The 25,257-nt window shown below is 41.1% G+C and overlaps 2 protein-coding genes across 4 annotated transcripts in view; one reads left to right on the forward strand and one right to left on the reverse strand.

Annotated features, from left to right (window-relative positions):
- The window catches only part of LOC116302171 (QRFP-like peptide receptor), a 37,711-nt gene extending 35,708 nt beyond the window's left edge, over positions 1–2,003 (forward strand). For 2 of the 3 annotated variants that reach the window (XM_031711393.1, XM_031711394.1), the window contains one exon: positions 810–2,003. In XM_031711393.1, the coding sequence (XP_031567253.1) occupies positions 820–1,932 (1,113 nt within the window). In that variant the 5' untranslated portion in view covers positions 810–819 and the 3' untranslated portion in view covers positions 1,933–2,003. Of the gene's footprint in view, positions 1–374; positions 535–809 lie in introns of those variants that run through there. The other variant, XM_031711395.1, reaches the window with a different exon arrangement.
- A 1,227-nt stretch (positions 2,004–3,230) lies between these two features.
- The window catches only part of LOC148910681 (phospholipase A2-like), a 42,258-nt gene continuing 20,231 nt past the window's right edge, over positions 3,231–25,257 (reverse strand). The window contains exons 2-3 of the mRNA XM_089031239.1: positions 4,551–4,666; positions 3,231–3,419 (exon numbers count right to left, since the gene is read on the reverse strand). Of these exons, the coding sequence (XP_088887365.1) occupies positions 3,274–3,419; positions 4,551–4,666 (262 nt within the window). The 3' untranslated portion in view covers positions 3,231–3,273. The remainder of the gene's footprint in view (positions 3,420–4,550; positions 4,667–25,257) is intronic.

Below are 25,257 nucleotides of genomic sequence, written 5' to 3' on the forward strand. Positions count from 1 at the left end.
AGGTGCAGTAAAGAGGGTTGCTTATGCTGTATACATACTACTTAATAAATTGGAAGTTAAGAATTCATCGTCATATTTAATAACAATGTGTAAAGAGGAAGAAATTTAGCAAAAAAAAAGATTAATAAAAAAAAATGACTCCGAATTTTCTTTAGAAAAATATACATCGAATAACGTAAAGATTAAACAAGAAATTGTAAAAGAAACAGAAATGCGACCCAAAGAAAATGAATTACCGGTAAATATATCAGAATCTCCAAGTTTTAATTAATAATAATGGACTATTTATCTAAGAAGAACATTATGTTTATTGAGAATTCTTTGCAAAAGTCAAATTTTTAAACAGTCGACTCCTGAATAAATAAAATCGTAAATGAAAGAAAGTTCTGAGACAAGTTATCCGAAGACAGCGGAAATGTAAAAATCGAAGGGATCCTGTTTGAAAAAAATTGAGTAACACTTGAATGAAAACAGTTTATCTCATCTATACTGCATTCTCTCCGGGACCGAAACAGCTGTCAAATAATTTTCAAGGTAGTTGTTATATTATTATTTTCGGCTTGTTTGGATGATTTTATTGCCTTTTCTTGTAATTATACTTTTTGTAATTGAATGCACAGTACGAAATATTCGATTTATTGCATGGAAATGCGTACAAATTACGGTTCAACCCCCCCTCTTTATCGTAAGGACTTGTTGTGCAAGACTCTAGCAGTGGTGAGTCTAACCTCCCGACTGAGAAGTTTAGCTAAGAGGCTGAGCCTAAGATCTTCAAGGTGATTAATATTAACTTTAACAATTCCTTCCAGAAAGCAAGTCATGGGTTTTGAATATACTAACGCAAAAAACTTGACGAACATCTCATCTTCCGCAAATGATTTTGAAGCAGAGGATTCTATTCTTGAAACTGGACTGAAAACAGCTAGTTACAGTTGCTTGTTTTTGGTGTCCGTCCTTGGAAACTGCTTGGTAATTCTCGCATATAAACTCAACTCCAACGGAAAACTACGTACAGTAAGCAATAATTTTATAGTGTCAATGGCTGCTGCAGACCTGCTTATAACTGTAGGCAGTGTACCTGAAAGAATGACGAGAATTCTAGCAAATGATACGTGGCTTTTACCGGGAACTTTAGGAATAGCTGTCTGCAAAGCCGTCAACTTTATCGAAAAACTCTCCATGAATGTATCAGTTCTGCATCTGGTGAGTATTGCAGTCGACCGATTTCTTGTGGTCTTTTTCCCTCGTCGAAAGTTCATCACCAAAACTTTATCTCATCGCATAATCCTATCAATATGGCTGATATCCTCAGGGTATTGTTTACCTATTCTTATCTATGGAAAAATTCTAGAAGAAAATGGCAAAATGTATTGCAAAGTTCGTAAGTTTTTTTCTAACTGGAAAATTTGGTTTATTTTTTTCTTGATAATTCTCTTCGGGACATTCCTGCTTATTGTTATCATTTATTCTGCTATTGCTGTAAAGCTGTGGCGTAAAAAGACACCTGGAGTAAGACTCTCGTTTCGTAGCAGACGAACAGAGAAACTCAACATACGGATCGTCAAAATGGTGGCAATGATAGTAACAGTCTTTTATGTGTGTTTTCTTCCATATTGGATTGGATGGGTCTTTTGCTCGTACCATTTCAATGAGGTTATATGCAGTAGTAGATATATTTTCATAGCTATTTTTTTGTCTTACTCCAACAGCTCACTAAACCCAATAATTTATACAATTTTTAATGAGAACTTTCGGTTTGCTTTCCGACTACTTTGGAGGAAATTATTCTGCGTGAAAGCTAATGGTGGTTTAAGGGAACATGCTGACGTTTTCGTAGTTGGCCTGCATTTGGAACAGATAACCTTCCCAACGGAAAGTAAAACAAAAGTTACGAAATCTCGATCTTTAGATTTTCTTGGAACGAAATTATAAAACTTCGTTAATCGCCTTAATCAGTATATTATATAAGTTTCTGCTTTGGGTTAACAAATATCTAGTTTGTGTTTGAGTTAAATAAACTATGTGATTGGTAATAACATCATCAAATGAAAAACGCAAATAAATATGATATTTAGAATATAAAAAAATGAAATAAGGGAACTGAAAAAAGGATGGATGACAGACAAAATATGGATCAGTTTTGAAACACATTTTAAGATAAAAGTTGCCTTACAGAAGAGGACGCTCGAACCGTGAACAGCTTTTTTTTAAAGTTAATACTTCCTGAACTTTGTACAGTATCAAACCCTCTAAAATGAAGGTGGACAATCGATGGACTCAACGGATGGTTTACTGTATGCATGATAAAAAAATGGCAAAAACAAAATCGAATAAGTGTTTCAGTTCAAGTAGTCCTCACTGTAAAATGCGCGTTTATAATTTTCCTTTTTCTCATGCAAATTTCTTCAATTTTATCTGTTGTGTTGGTTCAAAAAGACAATTACTGTGAAGAAACACGAGAAGCAATCAAGTGCCCCGCTCGACGCTGTAGGCAAAAGTATATTTGTCGCGGCATGACACTTTTCAATTATACGACATTTAGACGCGGTGAATAACATGCTTTTGTAAATTTTAGACGGCGTTATTCTTATCTTCGAGCTAAAGATATCAGAAAAGAAAGTAAGTAGATAGAGAAGCTAAGGAAGAAAGTGTGTGCGTGAGGGGGGGGGGGGGGGGGGGAGGAGAGAATAAAATTAAATGGATGGATGGATGGATGGATGGATGGATGGATGGATGGATGGATGGATGGATGGATGGATGGATGGATGGATGGATGGATGGATTGATGGAGAGAGAAGAAAGAAAGAAAGGAAGAAATCAAGTAAGTACGGAAGTACTCTACGGCAAGTTCTCCAAATGGATTACCTTTTGTACGGTACGTAATAGGCTTTTAAAACTGCCTGGAGCAATAAAGTGAACATTTATTATATAACATTCATTCCAATTCTATTGCATATCTGTTCTCGTGTCTTATTGTTAATCATCCAGTTTAAGTAATCGGGAAGTAATGAAAGAAAAGGGATAGCTAAGAAAATATAAGATATGATCTGAGGATCACTCAAAGACTGCAAATGCAGACATGAGCTAAACCAATATATATAAACATGAATACTGATATCCCTAGATCGTAAGGTAATCACTGATATCAAATGCCAGGTGTCTTCAGCTTTATTTGTTAGTATGTTTTCGTAATTCCTCGAGATGGGAAAGAAAGAACAGGACAACACACCTGAGGTAAAAGCAGGAAGCTGGTGTATTTAATTGTTGTATTTTTTACACGCACATTGTTTGATTATAGTTTACATGTTGCGGGTTGAATTTTGAGTTGTTGAAGCAAATGGCGGCCTTGCTGTCACATTCACATAACTTGGTCCTACACACAGCGTATTGATCGTCTGCAGGATAGCTCGACAAAGGATCTGTGGATGAGATATCGAAAAGAAAACAAACATGGAAAAGTGCAAGAAAACTGTAATAAAATTAAATAATTTAAAGATTTCTTTCGTTATTATTATTTTTTTTGAAATTCATTTGTTTATCCATCCATACATCCAACAATCCATCCATCCATCCATCCATCCATCCATCCATTCCTTCATTGTTCGTTCTTTCATTCATTCACTGAAGGCTTTCTTTAATAAATTACTACGTCACTCTGTTTTCAATCTAAAGCGTCTTCACAATTATGCAAATGTCTTTTCCTTAACACTTGATTTTGGACAAATAACTAAGCCGTCCACTAATGGTCTTCTTAATGAAATATGACCACTGTTTAATTATTTGCTACACGCGCTTTGATTGGTTAATGCGCCTTGTGAGAAACACCGGTAAAGAACGTCATCAGATATTGAGCTAAATCGCGTCTGATTGGACGAGTGTTCTTGGTCGTAATAGACTAGTTTGATTGCAATTGTCTGGGAAAAGGTATAGCATTGAATTACATGCAGCGCACATACACTTTGAGATGGGATGTATTATGAGAAAAAAAATATTCAGGCTCAAGGGTAGCACTTAAACACAGTGGGAGACAAACATTAGGATTCATTTCATGATGATTGAATTGGAATTTAGCAATTGGAATTTGTGGAGGAAAACACAAGAATTGGGGGGTAGGGGTTGTGGGTGAGGGGGAAGGGGGGGAGGGGAGGGAGGGAATATGTTATTAGGAGAGAACAAACAAGAAATAATTCCAACACATATGAAGGTAAGTTCGTAGATCAAACCCTCAGCCAAAACAATAAGACCAGTAGCGTAGCGAGAAAAAATTTGAAAAAAGAATAACAACAAAAAAAACATATTAAACCGAAACGAAAGAGGAAAATAAATTATTACAACCCAAGATCTATAAATGGTTAATAAAATAATGTTTGTTTCTTAAATTTTTGTTTGAGTGTTTATTTGTTTTATTGGAGAGGAGTAATTTTTTTTTATTTTGGATCAATGCCCCCCAGCTCCTAGGTCCTCGCTACGCCCCTGAATGAGACGCAACGCATTCACGAAAAAAAAATTAACAACGTCCTGCATATATCGACGTATTGTGTTATGCTTACCACATTGATTGCAGCCAGAATATTTGTACGAACGAACATAAACTTGCCAGCTGAAATATCCACAAATTCGACTTGCAATAATATCATCATAACACATGTCATGTGTCAGGCAACAGCTGTGTAAAAATAATACAATAAAAGAGAAGATATCTTTATTCATGCCTTTCTTCTCACACGCTTTTTGCCAGAAAATGCCTCAAAATGACCTATTTTGCATCCTTCATAAATAATGCATATTTTTGCAAAAGGCGTGAAAATGGGCCAAAATCGATCATAACCATGAGCTATAGTCAACGTATTTTACCTAAAAATTCAAAAATGACCTATTTTGCATCCTTCATAAATAATGCATAATTTTGCAAAAGGCGTGAAAATGGGCCAAAATCGATCAAGCCCATGGGCTATAGTCCACGTATTTTACCTAAAAATTCAAAAATGACCTATTTTGCATCCTTCATAAATAATGCATATTTTTGCAAAAGGTGTTAAAATGGTCCAACATCGATCAAAACCATAGGCTATAGTCCATGCTTTTCCCCCGAAAATTGCCAAAAGTGACCTATTTTGCATCCTTCATAAATAATGCATATTTTTCAAAAAGGTGTGAAAATGGTCAAAAATCGATGAAAAGCATGGGCTATAGTCCATGCTTTTTCCTCAAAAATTGCCAAAAGTGACCTATTTTGCATCCTTAATAAATAATGCATATTTTTCCAAAAGGTGTGAAAATGGGCCAAAAATGATCAAAACCATGGGCTATAGTCCATGCTTTTTACAAGAAAATGGCCCAAAATGAACTAATTTGCATTCTTCGTAAGTAATGCATATTTTTCAAAAAGGTGTGAAAATGGTCCAAAAACCATCAAGAGCATGGGCTATAGTCCATGCTTTTTGCCCGAAATTGACCAAAAATGACCTATTTTGCATCGTTCATTAATAATGCATATTTTTCAAAAAGGTGTGAAAATGATCCAAAATCGATCAAAACCATGGGCTATAGTCCATGGTTTTTGCCCGAAAATGGCCAAAAGTGACCTATCTTGCATCCTTCATAAATAATGCATATTATTGTAAAAGGTGTGAAAATGGTCCAACATCGATCAAAACCATGGGCTATAGTTCATGGTTGTTCCCCGAAAATGGCCAAAAGTGACCTATTTTGCATGCTTCATAAATAATGCATATTTTTCAAAGAGGTGTGAAAATGTTCCAAAATCGATCAACACCATGGGCTATAGTCCATGTATTTTGCCTAAAAATGGCCAAAAGTGATCTCTTTTGCATCCTTTATAAATAATGCATATTTTTCAAAAAGGTGTGAAAATGGTCCAAAATCGATCAAAATCATGGGCTATAGTCCATGCTTTTTGCAAGAAAATGGCCCAAAATGAACTAATTTGCATTCTTCGTAAGTAATGCATATTTTTCAAAAAAGTGTGAAAAGGGTCCAAAACGATCAAGAGCATGGGCTATAGTCCATGCTTTTTGCTCGAAAACGACCAAAAATGACCTATTTTGCATCGTTCATTAATAATGCATATTTTTTAAGAAGGTGTGAAAATGATCCAAAATCGATCAAAACCATGGGCTATAGTCCATGGTTTTTGCCCGAAAATGGCCAAAAGTGACCTATCTTGCATCCTTCATAAACAATGCATATTATTGTAAAAGGTGTGAAAATGGTCCAACATCGATGAAAAGCATGGGCTATAGTCCATGCTTTTTCCCCGAAAATGTCCAAAAGTGAACTATTTTGCATCCTTTATAACTAATGCATATTTTTCAAAAAGGTGTGAAAATGGTCCAAAATCGATGAAAAGCATGGGCTATAGTCCATGCTTTTTTCTCAAAAATTGCCAAAAGTGACCTATTTTGCATCCTTAATAAATAATGCATATTTTTCCAAAAGGTGTGAAAATGGGCCAAAAATGATCAAAACCATGGGCTATAGTCCATGCTTTTTACAAGAAAATGGCCCAAAATGAACTAATTTGCATTCTTCGTAAGTAATGCATATTTTTCAAAAAGGTGTGAAAATGGTCCAAAAACCATCAAGAGCATGGGCTATAGTCCATGCTTTTTGCCCGAAATTGACCAAAAATGACCTATTTTGCATCGTTCATTAATAATGCAGATTTTTCAAAAAGGTGTGAAAATGGTCCAACATCGATCAAAACCATGGGCTATAGTTCATGGTTTTTCCCCGAAAATGGCCAAAAGTGACCTATTTTGCATGCTTCATAAATAATGCATATTTTTCAAAGAGGTGTGAAAATGTTCCAAAATCGATCAACACCATGGGCTATAGTCCATGTATTTTGCCTAAAAATGGCCAAAAGTGATCTCTTTTGCATCCTTTATAAATAATGCATATTTTTCAAAAAGGTGTGAAAATGGTCCAAAATCGATCAAAATCATGGGCTATAGTCCATGCTTTTTGCAAGAAAATGGCCCAAATTGAACTAATTTGCATTCTTCGTAAGTAATGCATATTTTTCAAAAAAGTGTGAAAAGGGTCCAAAACGATCAAGAGCATGGGCTATAGTCCATGCTTTTTGCTCGAAAACGACCAAAAATGACCTATTTTGCATCGTTCATTAATAATGCATATTTTTTAAAAAGGTGTGAAAATGATCCAAAATCGATCAAAACCATGGGCTATAGTCCATGGTTTTTGCCCGAAAATGGCCAAAAGTGACCTATCTTGCATCCTTCATAAACAATGCATATTATTGTAAAAGGTGTGAAAATGGTCCAATATCGATGAAAAGCATGGGCTATAGTCCATGCTTTTTCCCCGAAAATGTCCAAAAGTGAACTATTTTGCATCCTTTATAACTAATGCATATTTTTCAAAAAGGTGTGAAAATGGTCCAAAATCGATGAAAAGCATGCGCTATAGTCCATGCTTTTTGCTCGAAAATGGCCAAAAGTGACCTATTTTGCATGCTTAATAAATAATGCATATTTTTCTAAAAGGTGTAAAAATGTTCCAAAATCGATCAAAAACATGGGCAATAGTCCATGGTTTTCCCCCGAAAATGGCCAAAAGTGACCTATTTTGCATCCTTTATAAATAATGCATATTTTTCAAAAAGGTGTGAAAATGGTCCAAAATCGATCAAAATCATGGGCTATAGTCCATGCTTTTTGCAAGAAAATGGCCCAAATTGAACTAATTTGCATTCTTCGTAAGTAATGCATATTTTTCAAAAAAGTGTGAAAAGGGTCCAAAACGATCAAGAGCATGGGCTATAGTCCATGGTTTTCCCCCGAAAATGGCCAAAAGTGACCTATTTTCCATCCTTCATAAATAATGCATATTTTTCAAAAAGGTATGAAAGTGGGCCAAAAATGATCAAAACCATGGGCTATAGTCCATGCTTTTTACAAGAAAATGGCCCAAAATGAACTAATTTGCATTCTTCGTAAGTAATGCATATTTTTCAAAAAGGTGTGAAAAGGGTCCAAAAACGATCAAGAGCATGGGCTATAGTCCATGCTTTTTGCCCGAAAATGACCAAAAATGACCTATTTTGCATCGTTCATTAATAATGCATATTTTTCAAAAAGGTGTGAAAATGATCCAAAATCGATCAAAACCATGGGCTATAGTCCGTGGTTTTTGCCCGAAAATGGCCAAAAGTGACCTATCTTGCATCCTTCATAAATAATGCATATTATTGTAAAAGGTTTGAAAATGGTCCAACATCGATCAAAACCATGGGCTATAGTCCATGGTTTTTGCCCGAAAATGTCCAAAAGTGATCTATTTTGCATGCTTCATTAATAATGCATATTTTTCAAAAAGGTGTGAAAATGATCAAAAATCGATCAAAACCATGGGCTAGAGTCCATGGTTTTCCCCCGAAAATGTCCAAATATGACCTATTTTGCATCCTTTATAACTAATGCATATTTTTCAAAAAGGTGTGAAAATGGTCCAAAATCGATGAAAAGCATGGGCTATAGTCCATGCTTTTTGTTCGAAAATGGCCAAAAGTGACCTATTTTGCATCGTTCATTAATAATGCATATTTTTTAAAAAGGTGTGAAAATGATCCAAAATCGATCAAAACCATGGGCTATAGTCCATGGTTTTTGCCCGAAAATGGCCAAAAGTGACCTATCTTGCATCCTTCATAAATAATGCATATTATTGTAAAAGGTTTGAAAATGGTCCAACATCGATCAAAACCATGGGCTATAGTCCATGGTTTTTACAAGAAAATGGCCAAAAGTGATCTATTTTGCATCGTTCATTAATAATGCATATTTTTCAAAAAGGTGTGAAAATGATCCAAAATCGATCAAAACCATGGGCTATAGTCCATGGTTTTTGCCCGAAAATGGCCAAAAGTGACCTATCTTGCATCCTTCATAAATAATGCATATTATTGTAAAAGGTTTGAAAATGGTCCAACATCGATCAAAACCATGGGCTATAGTCCATGGTTTTTGCCCGAAAATGTCCAAAAGTGACCTATTTTGCATCGTTCATTAATAATGCATATTTTTCAAAAAGGTGTGAAAATGATCCAAAATCGATCAAAACCATGGGCTATAGTCCATGGTTTTCCCCCGAAAATGTCCAAATATGACCTATTTTGCATCCTTTATAACTAATGCATATTTTTCAAAAAGGCTTGAAAATGGTCCAAAATCGATGAAAAGCATGGGCTATAGTCCATGCTTTTTGTTCGAAAATGGCCAAAAGTGACCTATTTTGCATCCTTAATAAATAATGCATATTTTTCCAAAAGGTGTGAAAATGGTCAAAAATCGATGAAAAGCATGCGCTATAGTCCATGCTTTTTCCCCGAAAATGGCCAAAAGTGACCTATTTTGCATCCTTAATAAATAATGCATATTTTTCCAAAAGGTGTGAAAATGATCCAAAATCGATCAAAACCATGGGCTATAGTCCATGCTTTTTGCTCGAAAATGGCCAAAAGTGACCTATTTTGCATCCTTAATAAATAATGCATATTTTTCCAAAAGGTGTGAAAATGGTCCAAAATCGATCAAAACCATGGGCTATAGTCCATGGTTTTTGCCCGAAAATGGCCAAAAGTGACCTATCTTGCATCCTTCATAAATAATGCATATTATTGTAAAAGGTTTGAAAATGGTCCAACATCGATCAAAACCATGGGCTATAGTCCATGGTTTTTGCCCGAAAAGGTCCAAAAGTGATCTATTTTGCATCGTTCATTAATAATGCATATTTTTCAAAAAGGTGTGAAAATGATCAAAAATCGATCAAAACCATGGGCTATAGTCCATGGTTTTCCCCCGAAAATGTCCAAATATGACCTATTTTGCATCCTTTATAACTAATGCATATTTTTCAAAAAGGTGTGAAAATGGTCCAAAATCGATGAAAAGCATGGGCTATAGTCCATGCTTTTTGTTCGAAAATGGCCAAAAGTGACCTATTTTGCATCCTTAATAAATAATGCATATTTTTCCAAAAGGTGTGAAAATGGTCCAAAATCGATGAAAAGCATGGGCTATAGTCCATGCTTTTGGTTCGAAAATGGCCAAAAGTGACCTATTTTGCATCCTTAATAAATAATGCATATTTTTCCAAAAGGTGTGAAAATGGTCAAAAATCGATGAAAAGCATGCGCTATAGTCCATGCTTTTTCCCCGAAAATGGCCAAAAGTGAACTATTTTGCATCCTTTATAACTAATGCATATTTTTCCAAAAGGTGTGAAAATGGTCCAAAATCGATGAAAAGCATGGGCTATAGTCCATGCTTTTTCCTCAAAAATGGCCAAAAGTGACCTATTTTGCATCCTTAATAAATAATGCATATTTTTCCAAAAGGTGTGAAAATGGGCCAAAAATGATCAAAACCATGGGCTATAGTCCATGCTTTTTACAAGAAAATGGCCCAAAATGAACTAATTTGCATTCTTCGTAAGTAATGCATATTTTTCAAAAAGGTGTGAAAATGGTCCAAAAACCATCAAGAGCATGGGCTATAGTCCATGCTTTTTGCCCGAAATTGACCAAAAATGACCTATTTTGCATCGTTCATTAATAATGCATATTTTTTTTAAAAGGTGTGAAAATGATCCAAAATCGATCAAAACCATGGGCTATAGTCCGTGGTTTTTGCCCGAAAATGGCCAAAAGTGACCTATCTTGCATCCTTCATAAATAATGCATATTATTGTAAAAGGTGTGAAAATGGTCCAACATCGATCAAAACCATGGGCTATAGTCCATGCTTTTTCCCAGAAAATGGCCAAAAGTGACCTATTTTGCATGCTTCATAAATAATGCATATTTTTCAAAAAGGTGTGAAAATGGTCAAAAATCGATCATCACCATGGGCTATAGTACATGTATTTTGCCTAAAAATGGCCAAAAGAGTAGTATAGGGAATGGGGGTTCCAGCGCAATCTTGACACCGGGTAAGACCCGCGTCAAGAAGTACACCTACGGGAACAACCCCACTCAAGTGTGGTTGGGGGCAACAGCGCAAATATGTTAGTCTATATATGGAGTGCGAAGATTGTAAGAAGTTCGTTAACGACTTTTGCATAATTTGTCTAAGACCTAAAGTTAACATACCTAAGCCCAAGGGTTTCTCGTGTTGTGGTAAGAAAATGCAAATAGAAGACGACACGTCAGCGCAGTGTTACGAATGTGGTAAGAATATTCGTAATGCCGTACCAAATGCCACCAAAGAGCAGTATTACGCCAATGGAGGTCGTAAGAAGACGCCATACAAAAGAATAAAATACTTCCGAGACTGGATGAGTCATATCCAAGGTTATCGACCGGTATATTTAAGCGACGAAGTAAGGAAGAAAATCATAGACCATTTAGAAGAGCCAACCCCACAAAGTCTACGGAAAACGTTGAAAAAATTAAAGCTAGGGAAATATTACAAAGCTATTCCCTATCTTTTGTCTGAAATTACCGGTAAGTCTATTCCTGAGGTTTCTGATATGAGCAGAGCCGAGTGGATGTTTTGTCGGCTGGATAAGGATATTCCTTATTACCCTGACGTAATTTACGAAATATTTTACAAAATAGACCCCAACCACCCCCTGTTAGGATGGATTCCAAGAAGATAGCGAATCTTATGGCATAAGATGAGAAATTACGTGTAATAATTCGCCAAATAAGGTCATGCAAATAATTTATATTACGCGTAATAATTCGCTAAATAATATATATTACGCGTAATAATTTACTAAATAAGGTCATACCGTGTATTATGGTATAAATCTTATGGCATAAGATTACGCGTAATTTCCAGACTGTCGTTCGATATGTAAACGAAATCCCGTCACGCTCTTTTCGAAGCAGATGTTTACTGAGCAAGCTTTCTTTGAAGCTCTTCTTTCGCTTCTTGATAGATCTTTTTGCGAGATTCCTCGGAAAGATCTTTCACGATGGTTTTTTTATTCCTTATGTCCGACTTTAGTTTCTCGTATTTGTCTTCTTCAGCTAAGATAAGCGAGAATTCTGCGTTGTCTATCTTTCTGTCACGCAAAGCCTTTGAGACAAGGTCAATGATCGTATTTACTTTAGCCCTTGACAGAGCTATTGTCGTGTCATGCTTGGATATTTTGCTTGACAACTGTTTCATAACGCCTGTTGTAACAGCCGAAATAATACCGCAGACGGCGCCGACGCTAGCCAAAGGAACTCCAACGATTATTCCCGGTCCAGTAAGCGAAGTAGCAACGCCAGAGCCTGTTAACGCCACGGACATGGAGCCGGAAGTTATCGCGATTTTATGTAGTATGCTTCGGGCTCTGGCGTACTTTTTCCTGACTTTTTCGTAGTGTTTTGTCTGCCCTTCCAAGTAAGCCAGGATTAAGTTCGCTTTGTTGAGCCTAAAGTTTTCAGCGTTTAATTCGTTAGGACCTGTGTCCTTAGTGGTAGTATGGTAGTTTGAAACATCTGGGTACAACTGAGGTGCTGATGGTATAACATCCATTATATATACTAATGTACGACGCTTTTGGGAATGATATTGAGGAGCAGCCACATCACGACAACAGGGATTATGCCAACTGGAGAGCCTTTAGGAAGATGTTTCCGCATGCAGACCCTAGTAAGTTCGAAAGAAGACCCGATGGGATTTACTATGAAGGCTCCAGAATGTACAGCAATGCGGACTTGGGGCCAAAGAACCCAAAACCCGAGCATAAAGAAAGGCAACCTAATTTTCCAGAGAATCTATTGCCGGCAACGGAGGATTACCCATTTTACGATAACAAAGGCGGCGCAAATGACTTTGCTAGGATGGTTACCTCCTTAGAAATACCCGTGGGTTCTACGACTTTCAAAATAAAAGTCAGAGACATCTTTAGAGAAACTGCCATGAAACATACCTCAGGGAAAGAATCCAGAGAATGGTTATCAGGTCCCAACATGCGGTATTGGCCGCAGCAGTTAAACTTTGCTGTCTGGGCTGCTACTAAAGGATGCGGTATAGCCGCGGACATGTTCCATATTCCTTTCCTGCGATTTCATGTTGCTTTTACTATTCGTAGGATATTGTTTGAGTTAGGAGCACCGCTTCCTAGTGACACTATCTTTAACCCGAAGGATAACAAATATGACAAAGTCGCATGGGAGCGATTAAGGAATGAGTTTAAGCTTACCAACCCTGATTTTCGCAACAAAGAGGGTGCCGCCCATGGTTTAGGAGAGACTTACACCTATGCTTCGTATGTTGGCGCCAGCATAGAAACTCCGGGTATGGGGTATCCTAGCAGATGGGAATTCTCCGACTTAGGGGGTAAAGCGTCAAAAGGTGACTTGATTTACTTCATAGAAAGCAAAGAGAAATATCCTTGGGCGCCTTTCTTTGCCGCAAAGGGCATTGGTCTAAAGAATCTCGCAAGGATTAATCGAAGCATCGAAGCCTTCGTTTACTGCATTCTAGGGGCCCAGGTTAGCACTCGCAGCCCCATCGTAGATGCCTCCGGTGCGTCACAGGAAACGCAACAAGTATTCCTTGTCCTCTTCGAAAGCGCTGTTATCGAGAATGAGATCTCTAAGTCGGTACAGAGATATCAATTAGCGGTGCAGCAGTCTAAAGTGCGACTGGATTACGCTTTGAGTCCTGGTTGTTGGCTAATGCCAAGTAATTTGGTCATCAACGCCAATTCCGTCGTGGGTTACAACAATAAGCTGCAGCGAGCTACCAAGGACATGAAGTTTGGGGCGAATGACGTGAACTCTGACACTCTTAGGAACATTCCCCATTTCGTGGAGAAGCCTAAGAAGGAGCACGTAGAAAAACCATCAAAGAAGGTGCATGTAGAAAAGCCACCAAAGAAACCAGTAAAGAAGGTTACCGAGGAATATGACCATAACTTACTAAAAGCCGGCTTAGCCGCCGCAGGCGTTGGTCTGAGCTATTATATATGGCGATGAACAACCCCTACGTAGCTGGAGTAGATTGTGTTTATACGACTTACACAGGCGAGAAAAAATACACCCAAGCATCTTGGGTTGATGTCACGGGGATGTCCGTGAATTTGAATTATTCAGGCAAGAAATTGATCCTTTGTAGTATTTGCATTGGTACGGCGAGTGATGCAAACGTAGGATTTCGTTTCTGCGACGACAATGGAGTATTACAGCCCATGCGCGCGAAGACAAACAACAGAGAGCCTACACATTTCTCAGTAGAGCCGCCAACGAATAGCTCTGAGAATCTTTCCGTTTGGACTTTCCACATGGCTGCTGATTGCCACGGGAAGGTAAAGCTGCAGATAAGAGTAGATGACACCGGGAGTGTTTGCATAAATAGCATACATGACCAAAGGAATAAGGATTATAACCACATGACCATAAGCACTTTGACGGTAATGAGCCTCTAGAAGGGAACTTGTTCCCTGTAATATATGAACCCATACGTGAGGGAAACGCGTTACACCAATCTCGTAGATGAAGAGAAATATGACGACGGCGCCTGGCATGACGCTGGGATGTGGGTTGAGGTTGGAGGCACTGCATTAGTCATTTGCACTATTAGCATTAATACAAGTACGCATGCGAATGTGGGCTTTAGGCTTATCGATGAAAATAATGAGCCCCTGCTTCCTTATCGAACTTCAACGAACACCAGGAAAGTTACCCATTTTTCGATGGAGTCCTACACTGAATCCACTGAAGACCTAACGCCAGTGACTTTCCATATGCTAGCCAATTGTAAATATGCTAAGTTGCAAGTCACTTCTGATGACGGCAAGTTTAGGATAAATCGCATAGGCATCTGGCCCATTAATAGTGGAGCCTGGAGCCATAAGCCCATTTCTACCATGAGTGTGTTGCCGTTGACTCCAAATTACCAGGGCGGTGCTAATACTGTCTTTCATTATCCTCAAAGCAGGGCACCGCCCGATGAGAAGATCAAGCCTTCATCTTCTTCATGAGGACCACTCCAATAGCGACGACCAAGATCCAGATGTTATTCCCTACAAACTTTAACAGTTCACCGCCGGCCTTCAGCGCCAAGGAAACAACTGAACCCAGCAGCCCAGGAAGACCGGCTGCCATCTTTTTTCCCAAGTCCGTCAGCCCATTGCCTAATTTCTTTACGCCCGCGCCTGTGGCCTTAAGCGCGTTAAGGATTACCCCTACTACGCTCGAAATAGCAACCGCAAATGCCAGCGGAATACCATACTTCACCAGAGCTCTTTTTACCTTTTCCTTGGTGGTAAGCCCCAATTCTCTTTCCAGGCTGTCCGTTTGCGCTTGTAATTCCGCGACTCTTTCCTGAAGGGCTTCTACTTCCTTTTGAGCTGCCTCCCTTTCCTCTTCAGTACGAGTTTGGTCATTGATTATTTCCTGCTGCCGCTCTATTTGCCCCTCCAGGTCTTCAATGGCCTGATCTCTTTGCCGGATTTGTTCCTCCTTAGTATTGATTTCAGCCGTTAACCGTCGCCGTTCCTCTAAAGAGCCAGCTATGGTGATATGCAAGTTTTTAGCTTCTTCCTTGCTCATATCCAGGTCTTTTAGAGCAAGATTGAAGGCGTGTCTGACTCGGTCTCTTTCGTCTAAGGCCGTTTCAGCTTCTCGCTTGAGTTGCAGTATGACTTCGTCCTTGACCTCGATTTCTTTCTTTTGAGCATCGAGAAGTAGTCGGTTTTGTCTTTCGTACTCTGTTTCCCTTTCCTTCAACGTTTTTTGTAGTTTGATAGCGCGTTTTTCTAGCGCAATCCTTTCATTCAATGCTTCCATACCTTCTAACATGCTTCGGGTGGCCTCTTGAAAGCCCCTTAACCTTGCCACGTTAACCTTGACCGAGCCATTTTCGTCAAAAAGGAGCTGTGGGTTCGTCCAGCGGTCTTTGTCGGGATATCTTAGGTCTCTGACGCTTATGAGGACTTTGTTTCCGCGTTCTGTGAGCCTTATCGCGTCAGTGTCAATGTGGGGATGACGCATCCTTAACTCTTGCGTTGCCCACTCTACAGTTTCCCGCGCGGCTGCCTCAGGCTGCTCTATGTTTTGAAGCTCCAAGTACTCAGGGACGGGGCTGCCGCGGTGTCTTGCTTGCCACATGTGATTCAAGGCGGCCTTGAAGCTTCTCCACCTATCACCATACTTGCTTATCAAGGCCATGTCGTAGACTAGGGGGTCGGTTTCCGCACCCTTAATCCATGCGTCGTATTCGTCGTCGTTAATATCTACTTGACCTTCTTCAGTGGTGGGGTCGAAGTCTGTTCCTTCTACTTCCATTATATATGATAAGCTCAAAGTTAAACCCCAACGTATTACCTAAGCAGGTTGGCGGACTGAAAGCAGAACGCACCTTTCACCGTGTCACATTCACGCCCAGCAGCGCTAAGCCAGGGGAAACCCTGTACGTAGGCGTGCCCCGCCTAACAGATAACCTAGTATTGGTTCCTGGCACCCTGGCGCTAAGGTTTGACCTAGCAATACAACCAGACACTGCGGACGTGCGTTACGTCGTCAATAACGTGGGTAGAAACCTCGTTTCCAAAATACGCGTAAAGTTCGCCGGGGAATCCTTGCTGGACTTAAACAGGTATGATTTGTATACCACGTACAAAGACTTATGGTTGACGGCCTTTGACCGCGCGCAAAGGATAGAGCAGGGAATCGCCAGTGATGCCATACGCAAGGTAAGGAGCGCAGCCTCTGGCGCCTCAGGAGAAGACGAAATAAAGACGGCTTATGGCACTAAATATGTTATTCCATTAGATTTCGAAGTTATCACGAACCACGGTGCATACTACCCAAGGCAGCTAAGCGAGCTGCAGTTCGAAGTAACCCTAGCAGACACTACGAACATCCTGCAGGGAAAGGACGTAAGTTCATCAGCCGTGGATCCTTATTTCATCAAGAACTTGGAGCTGCAGTATGAGACGGTATACAGCGAAGATTTAGCACGTAGCGCCGGTATGGAATACAGTTCTGGGAAGGCTTTCCTTTACGATCACGTCGTGATGTACAAGACGTTCAGCTTTACAAATAACGTCGAAGAGGTCATCAACCAAAGCATTAACCTTCCCAGGCGCAGCCTTACAGGGATAATGTTGCTGTTCGCAAAGACATACACGGCAGGATTGCGTGACTCCGAGGCGTTCTTTAATCCTAACATTACCAACGTAGGTGTTAGCATCAACGGAGTGCCTAATAAGGTTTACTCACAAGGGATAAAGCCCGCGGATATGTACCGGGAAGTCGCACGTAAGTTTGGCGACCAAATTGACCCAAAGAAATTCTTTAAGGATAAGTACGCGCTGTGGATCGACATGCGCACGACGAACGACGAAGACCTACATGGTCAGGGATTGCGGCTGGTAAATACCCAGGACGGCATTACTTTGGAGATCAAGCGCACCAAGCATGCCAGCGACACTACTAAGATCAACGCATATATCTTCGTAGTCTCAGACGCGCAACTGAGTGTAGAAATGAATCAGCTAAAAAGCGTTGCATATTAAAATATTCATTACGTATAATATGCTCCGCGTATTCGAAAACAACGAAACTAAACTGCAATGTATAGTGCAAGGCGATAAGCTGTACTTTAAAGCAAAGGAGGTAGCAAAGGCATTAGGTTATGCAGACACCAAAGATGCTATTAAAGCCCACGTGCGGGACAAGCATAAGAAGAGGCTTAATGAGTTGGAGGTGAATCGCCTCCCTTCTGGTTCGCACCCGCAATCCCTGTACGTGACGGAGGCTGGTTTGTATCAATTGATATTCAGCTCCAAACTGCCAACGGCAGAGTCGTTCCAAGATTGGGTCTTCGAAGACGTCCTACCTACGTTAAGGAAGACGGGGAAGTATTCGTTGGATGGTCCAAATAAGTTGATCATCAAAATCGAGACTGAGTTCGACTTACAGAAGAAGGTCATCGATAAGATACGCCGGTTTTACCCTACGCTGATACTAGCGCCTGGACTCGGGGAATTGCAAGATACCAGCAGCAAAAGGATAAAGTGCTGGCAAAAGGGCTACCAGGCAGGTCAACCCGACATCCTAATCCTTAACTCCCATAAGAAATACAATGGGTTCTGTCTGGAACTGAAGACGCCAAAGGGTAACGGCGTATTGTCCGACAAACAAAAAGCGGTATTGGCGCAATATGAAATGAATGGATACTTAACGATGGTAAGCAACGATTACGATCTGATCTGCAGGGAAATCGACCGTTACGTCGACGGCATTCGCATACCTTGTCCTTGGTGTGTTAAGGCTTTCAAATCGCATGAGACCTTACGAACGCACAAAAAGATATTTCATAGATATAATGATTCTTGAACAAACTCACTGGCGCGACTTGCTACATGGCATTTCATACGAAATAAAAAATTACGTCGTCTTCGAGGACATTAACCGTTTAAGGTTGGTCCTCTTAGACGGCAGCCAAGAGTACAGTCTTTGGGCACCTGACTGTGTAAGGTACGTACTGCAAGGTGAAGAATATACACACCTGCGTACCTATGGTAAGGTTAACGGTCGATGGAAGTTTGACATCGAACGTCGCCCGGAAGCTAATCCTCTGTGTGATTAGAAGTCATCCTCATGGGCGGTTAAGTATTGGTCTGCTACGGCGGACCTCATTTTTTTTTGTTATTTGGTAAGCGGATACGGTAATCAAGGCTCCTCCTATGAACGCTGCGATTTGAGGAATCATATATCTTTCTCATTTTTCCAAGCCTTTCGTATCGCCAGGTAATGGTCTAAAGGACGTGGTCCGTCGTACAGGCAACACCAAATATGCTGACCGCTGCGTTGACACCCACATTTATCGCAGATGCCGTCCCAGTGTTCTCGGTTCTCCCATTTTACTCCTTCGTAGTCGTCAAAGCATACGAAATCTTGGTCTATTTCCTTCTTACGTCGCGTGAGCGCCCGGCTGGTTTCAAGGGGGCAACATCGCCCTGCTAAATCGCCGTGGGTTTCACAGACAACTTCTTCGAGGTGGTAACGCCGGCAGCGGTATTTATGCCAGTTCTCCTCGAAGTGAGGTTCATCGCAACGGAGACAATGGCCTTTAAGGCAGACTCTGTTCTCGCGGTGATATCGTAGGGCCTGTACAGTGGACAGTTCCTTACCGCAGTCGCCGCAAAGGGTACTTACGGTCTTCTGACAGACTTTCTTGGAAAGATGGTATTGCAGTCGCTGCTTGCTACTAAAAGCTCTATCACATTGCACGCACTTCATTATATATACCTTATTTTTTATTGTTATTTTGTTAAATGCTGCAAAGAGGTCTCAAGTAAGGATCTATCTTTTATTGTTATTTTGTTAAGCCCCCATTAAAAGATGAGGTATCATTCTTTCTCATTGTTGAAACCAGCAAAAAGATAATCATGTTAACCATTCTTCGATCGTGATGATTTAACAAAATAACAATAAAAAATAGACCCTTACTTGAGACCTCTTTGCAGCATTTAACAAAATAACAATAAAAAAAGAAAGACCTATGCTAATTCCTCTTGCTGGGGCTTAGTAAGATCTTCTTTGCGACCTCTTACTCTTCTCGAACGTCGTCTAAAGTCCTTTGTGCTTTAGTATCCGCGGGACACCAATGTCCAACGAAGTCTTCTTCAGAGAATACCTTATTACAGTGACAGCAGCTGTGTTTCTTACGAGGCGTCGGAGGGGTAACGATGATGCAGTCAGCAGGTAGTTCGCACGTAATGCAGTCCATATATCTATGGGGGATATCGAATGAAGTCCTTAATGGACTCCTTAGCCCAGCCCGCCATTGTCAAAAGCGCGCCAAACCGTTCTGCACGCTTCAGACCACACATTTCATCGTACAATTCCTGTACGCGCTCTTTTAACCGGTCTATCTCTTCCCTTTGCATTTCTATGGTGTCTCTTTTATCCTTTGCGTCAGCGGTAATCCTTCTTACTGCTTCCACTGGTTCCATCTATATATGAACCCAGATCACATACCTTGTAACGCTCTGATAGTAGGACCCACCGGCTGTGGAAAGACCCAATTCGTCGTGGAGCAGCTATTAGGATCCTTTAGATACCGCTTTGACTACATAGTGCTGCTTTGTCCCACCTACGTGAATAACCGCACCTGGGAAGGCATAGGAGTGAAAGATGACGACTTCTTCGTAGATATCTTAGATCCTAACGAGTTATCCAGCCATTTGAAGTTCTGGCACAAGCAATTCCCTAAAGATACACAGACGCTCCTCATATTGGATGACATTGCCTGTGGGGACGACGTAAAAAAGCGCACCTCCGAATTAGTGAAGCTCGCCTTCAGCGGCAGACACGACAATATCAGCGTTTGGTTGCTTTCCCAGCAGCTTACCAGCGTCTCTAAACCCTTCAGGGAAAACATAGGCTCTCTCGTAGTATTTTATACTCCGAGCAAGTCTGACCTGGAAACCATTTTAAGCGACTACGGCGGTGAGATAAGCAAGGAACAGCTGCACGAATACATGCGGCATTTAAAAACGCACCAACATTCCAAGATGATCTTCTCTTTGAGGTTTCCGTATGACGTTAACATATATGGACATTGAGCAGCTCATAGATGAAGTCCCCACACAGCTAGATGAAAGTAACCTCAAGGAACAACTTAACATTCTTGTGTCTTCTGGGAAGTGCAAGGAAATGATAGGCAAGGAACTCACCCATGAGCAGGTTAATAAGCTGTCAGAAGAGGAGGTTAAGAAGTTCCATAAGAGGTACGAGGCTGCCCTCGCAAGTAAGACCACGGACGCCGTAGCAGACTCCGCCATTAAGCTGATCACCAAGCTCCTCGGACTTGCACTGCCCATAGACGACGTGGAGCAACTACAGAAGGACATAAGAGATGACTATGTCATATCCCAAGAACTTAAGATAACCTGTGGGTGGTTGTCTTTGAAGTGCGGTAAGTTAATGGCAGTCGCCTCTGCGGCACTTCACGTAGCTCAGCACGTCGACTTGAAGGAGGTACTAGGTTCCTTTGGAACATCTTGGAAGGACTTCAAGAAGGACAGAGAAGTCGAAAAGGTCTTCCAGGCGGCACTTGCTGAGGTACCTGATCAAGTCGCCTCAAGTACCTAGTCAAGTCGTTGTCAAGTCACCTCAAGTACTTAGTCAAGTCGTCCTTAAGTCATTCTCAAGTACTTAGTCAAGTCGTTGTCAAGTCACCTCAAGTACTTAGTCAAGTCGTCCTTAAGTCATTCTCAAGTACTTAGTCAAGTCGTTGTCAAGTCATTGCCAAGTCATTGTCAAGTCGTCATCAAGTTACTTGTCAAGTCCTTCAAGTCCCTTAATATAAGATGAGTGACACCGAAGAACAACCAGAAAAGGCTCCCGTAGAAGATACCAAGATTACCAAGGCTAAATCTCCGGGCAGAGTCGCTGCCGGAAAGAAGCTCGCGGATATGAATAAAAAGAACAAAGCCAAAAAAGAAGAAAAGGTGGAGGAAGAGGAATCCTTCATTAATCCTGGGTACGTCATTGGCGCGTTAGGAATCGCTATAGCAGCAGGCAGCCTTTACTTACAATGGCGGGCAACGAAGCCAAAAGTAAAGTGGGAGGCCGCAACATATCACGCACCTGTGGAGGTTAGAAAAAGTAAGATCCCTGAAATGGAGTAGATTTATCACCACGTACCGTGGCGACCTAGATTTTCCTTCTCGCTTTGTAATATAATGTCGACCGCGTTGTTGAAAACTGTTGAAGAAGCAGCTATTATTACTTCCATCGTTGCGGGTATTGGTTGGGTAGGTAAGAAAGTGCTCAAAGAAGACTTTACTGAAGACCCAAGCAAGAGCTTCGCTAATTTTGCTAAGATGACCGCTGCCGTTGGCGGGGCTATCATGGTAAAGGATTACCTACGGAAGGAAAAGTACCTACCTAATGTATAATGGTTAGCTTAGTCGCAGGTGGAGTCATTGCAGCTTTAGCATTTACAGGGGCTAATTATGGTGGTCAATATTTGGATAGATTAGTTAGAGGCGATAAAAGCGGAGATTTAGCCGCCGAAAGGAAAAGGCATGATTTAGCGCTGGAGAAATATCAAAGGGACGTTGCAGCTTGGAATGAAAAAAGACAAGCTTACAGGGATTGGTTGGATAAGAATTACCAAGACAAAATGCAGGCGGATAAGAACTTCGAAAACACAGACTACGCCTTTAAACTTTATGCGCAAGCGCATCCCACAGTGGCGTTAAAAAAGCCTCAGTTCAAGAATTACTATCAGCCTTCTAAGAAACAAAAAGATAGTGAGCTGGTCTTCGTAGGAGTCGCAGGGCTGGCCGGAGGCGTGGCTTTGGCGTATTTAGTCTAAGCTGCGCTTAGCCTCTAGTGGCGCCTTTGGCGCCTAGAATATAATGATCGTCTTTTTGGAAAGCGACAAGAATGACTTTACCACGTATTTGAATCCTCCCATCAAAGCCTGTAAGGTTCGGTTGGTTAGTTGCTCTTTGTACAATTCTTGGTATAATTTAATTAATGGCTTTGTCATCGGAACTTCCGGTACCAAACCAAAAATACCAGATTCCCATTACACCCCCATAACACTGGCTAAGGAGCTAGCAAAGCATGGATATACTCTTACCACAGGATTACCCCATGAAATGACATTCAAGAAAAATAATGGGAGCGCCAATCTAAAGGACAGTTCATTGGTAGAACTCCTGGGCCTTACTAGTACCACGATAAATAGCGGCAATACATATGATGTGAAATGGAAAGTCGCATCCTCTTACGAAGTCTATTGCGACTTGGTTCATAGTTACAACAATGGAGAAAAGTCTTCTCTTATGTCCAAGTTTCTGCCCAAAGGTAATCCATTTGACCCAGTAGAATACACTCCCATTTCTTTGAACTATGACTTGTCTAATTTGGTAGAAAGCATAAACATCGCCATTAAAGTGGACGGAAAGACGGTGGATTTTAACGGACGTAAGATCAATCTTGTTTTGGAATTCATATAATGGGCCGCGTAGAGGACAAACTTAAAAGGATTTACTATGGGCCGGAAGGCTATTGGAGAGGAGCGTCAGCTATCAAGAAACTCGCGACCGCGGCCAGGGTATCAGACGAAACGGCTAAGAACTGGTTGAAAAAACAAACCCTCTGGCAGGTTTATCTTCCCGTGCCTAAGTACATTCCCAGGCCCAGCTTCACCGTAAATACCCCTAATGAAGTTCATCAGGCGGATTTGCTTTTCTTACCGCACGATAAGGTGAGAAAAAAGACCTATAGGTACGCTTTGACCGTAGTTGATATCGCAAGCAGATATAAGGACGCCGAACCCATAACCAGCAAGGATTCTGGGGAAGTCGCAGAAGCCCTAGGTAGGATTTATAAGCGCGTTTTGAAATGGCCCAAGCTGCTGCAAGTGGATGCGGGGACAGAGTTTATGGGCGTGGTTACCAAGACCCTGAAAGACCACGACACTAAGATTAGGAGAGCCAAAGCTGAGTACCACAGGGGTCAGAGCATCGTCGAAAGATTCAATAAGACCTTGGCAGAGCGTCTCTTTGGATACCAGTATTGGAAAGAGCTGGAAGATCCCTCCAAACGCAACAGGGAATGGACTCAGAGGCTCCCCCAGGTCGTCGCGGCTTTGAACAACGAGGCGGCCAGGGCTACGGGAATAAAACCCAAGGATGCTATGAAGAAGAAACACGTGGAACACAAGTCCTACGTCAGAAGCTCAAGGGCGGTCTTCCCCCATGAAAAAAAATTAGGTAATGTCACAGTCCGATATCTCTACGGACCGGGTGAATTAGAAGGAGGATCCAAAAGAGCTACGGATCCTAATTGGTCTTTGGAAACTTACCAGATCCGAAGCGTAATAGCTAAGAAGGGTCAGCCCATCTTGTATTATCTTCACGATGGCCCCACACGTGGGTTCGTCATGGAAGAACTGCTTATCGTGTGATGTCCGAATGCTATCGTATGCACTCCGTCATCACACATCCATCGCTTACCGTCAAATGCAGACAGTGACACCTTCTCCTGCGTGACGTTATGTATCTGATGACCATAGCTGCGCAGGCTGTTCATCTTATGCCGCTGTTCCTTGCGTGTTCGTAATACGTTGAGGTAGGACTCGTGCGTAATGTCCTTCTTAACCACGTACTTTTTTACGCCTTTAGCTTTCTTTTCTACGCCGTCTAACTTTAGCACGCTGTACATCTTTGGTTTCAGACCCACGTACTCTACTATGGGTTTTCCTAACATTTCGTCTTTCATCTTCCCAATTACCTTCTTATTCTTCGCAGAGTAAAGGAAGTGCTCCTTCGGGTAACCGCTGGTGTCGTATTCATCGATGTTGGGAACACAGTCTTCGTAAATGTCTTCCGTCTGCACCTCTAGTATCAAGGAATCGGTGTCGGTGTATAAGAGGCGGCACTTATCACCGTATTTCGGTTTTAGCTTGTCGTAGTAAAACTCATACATGAGCAGCTTTGATAGGTCTAACACTGTAAACCCCGTGTATACGGGTTTATTCAGGAATAGATTCGCTTTCTTCATGTGAATCACGTAGAAGTTTAACATTTCTACGTATCTAACGAATCCAGGCTGTGACACGTATGCTTCTGCTTCCTCTCTGGTGCTGGCTATCTTTATGCTTACGCGCTTGCGGATGTTCTCCATTGTCTTTCCGAACACGCTGTTGTTCATCAGTTTGAAGAGGTTTTTCTCGAAGTCATTCTTTGCCTGCGTACGCTTTTGTGTGTTAAAGTCAATGTAGGGGCGCATCCAGGGTTCCTGCGTGAATTTTAGGACTCTGTGGATCTTCTCTACGCGCATTCCGTGTCGCACGTAGAACTGCAGGTTGCGGTAATGTACCACATACTTCTTCTTATCCATCAGGTTCATAGTTAGTTTCCTGTACGGTTTGTAACCAGGGCACATTTGCTTTTGCAGCGGACTTAGCTGCTTAAATGGTATCTCTATCGCTTCTGGTGCTAAGGGGAACTCATTGTGTTCGTCGTGCAAGTGCTCTGGGTATTCCAGGTCCACCTCCAGCACGTAACCTTTGTCGTCTTCTTTACCTACGTTTAGGTAAAACTCTATGGGCTTTATGTTGTCCCATTCGAAGTCGCGTACAGGTAAGTACTGCGACATTGCCCAACCGTAGAGGTTGTTTGCGTCTAAGTAGAAGATGTATGTGGTTGGCTTCTCCGGGTCGTACTCCACCGTGGGATTGTTTGCGCGGGCGTAACGTCTGCTGGGTCCGCAAACACCGCCGCGGATACCGTCTT

The sequence above is a fragment of the Actinia tenebrosa genome, unplaced genomic scaffold, assembly GCF_029948245.1.
Source record: "Actinia tenebrosa isolate PJP-AT-01 unplaced genomic scaffold, QUT_ActTen_1.0 PGA_scaffold16__25_contigs__length_10494907, whole genome shotgun sequence".
Lineage (NCBI taxonomy): Eukaryota > Metazoa > Cnidaria > Anthozoa > Actiniaria > Actiniidae > Actinia > Actinia tenebrosa.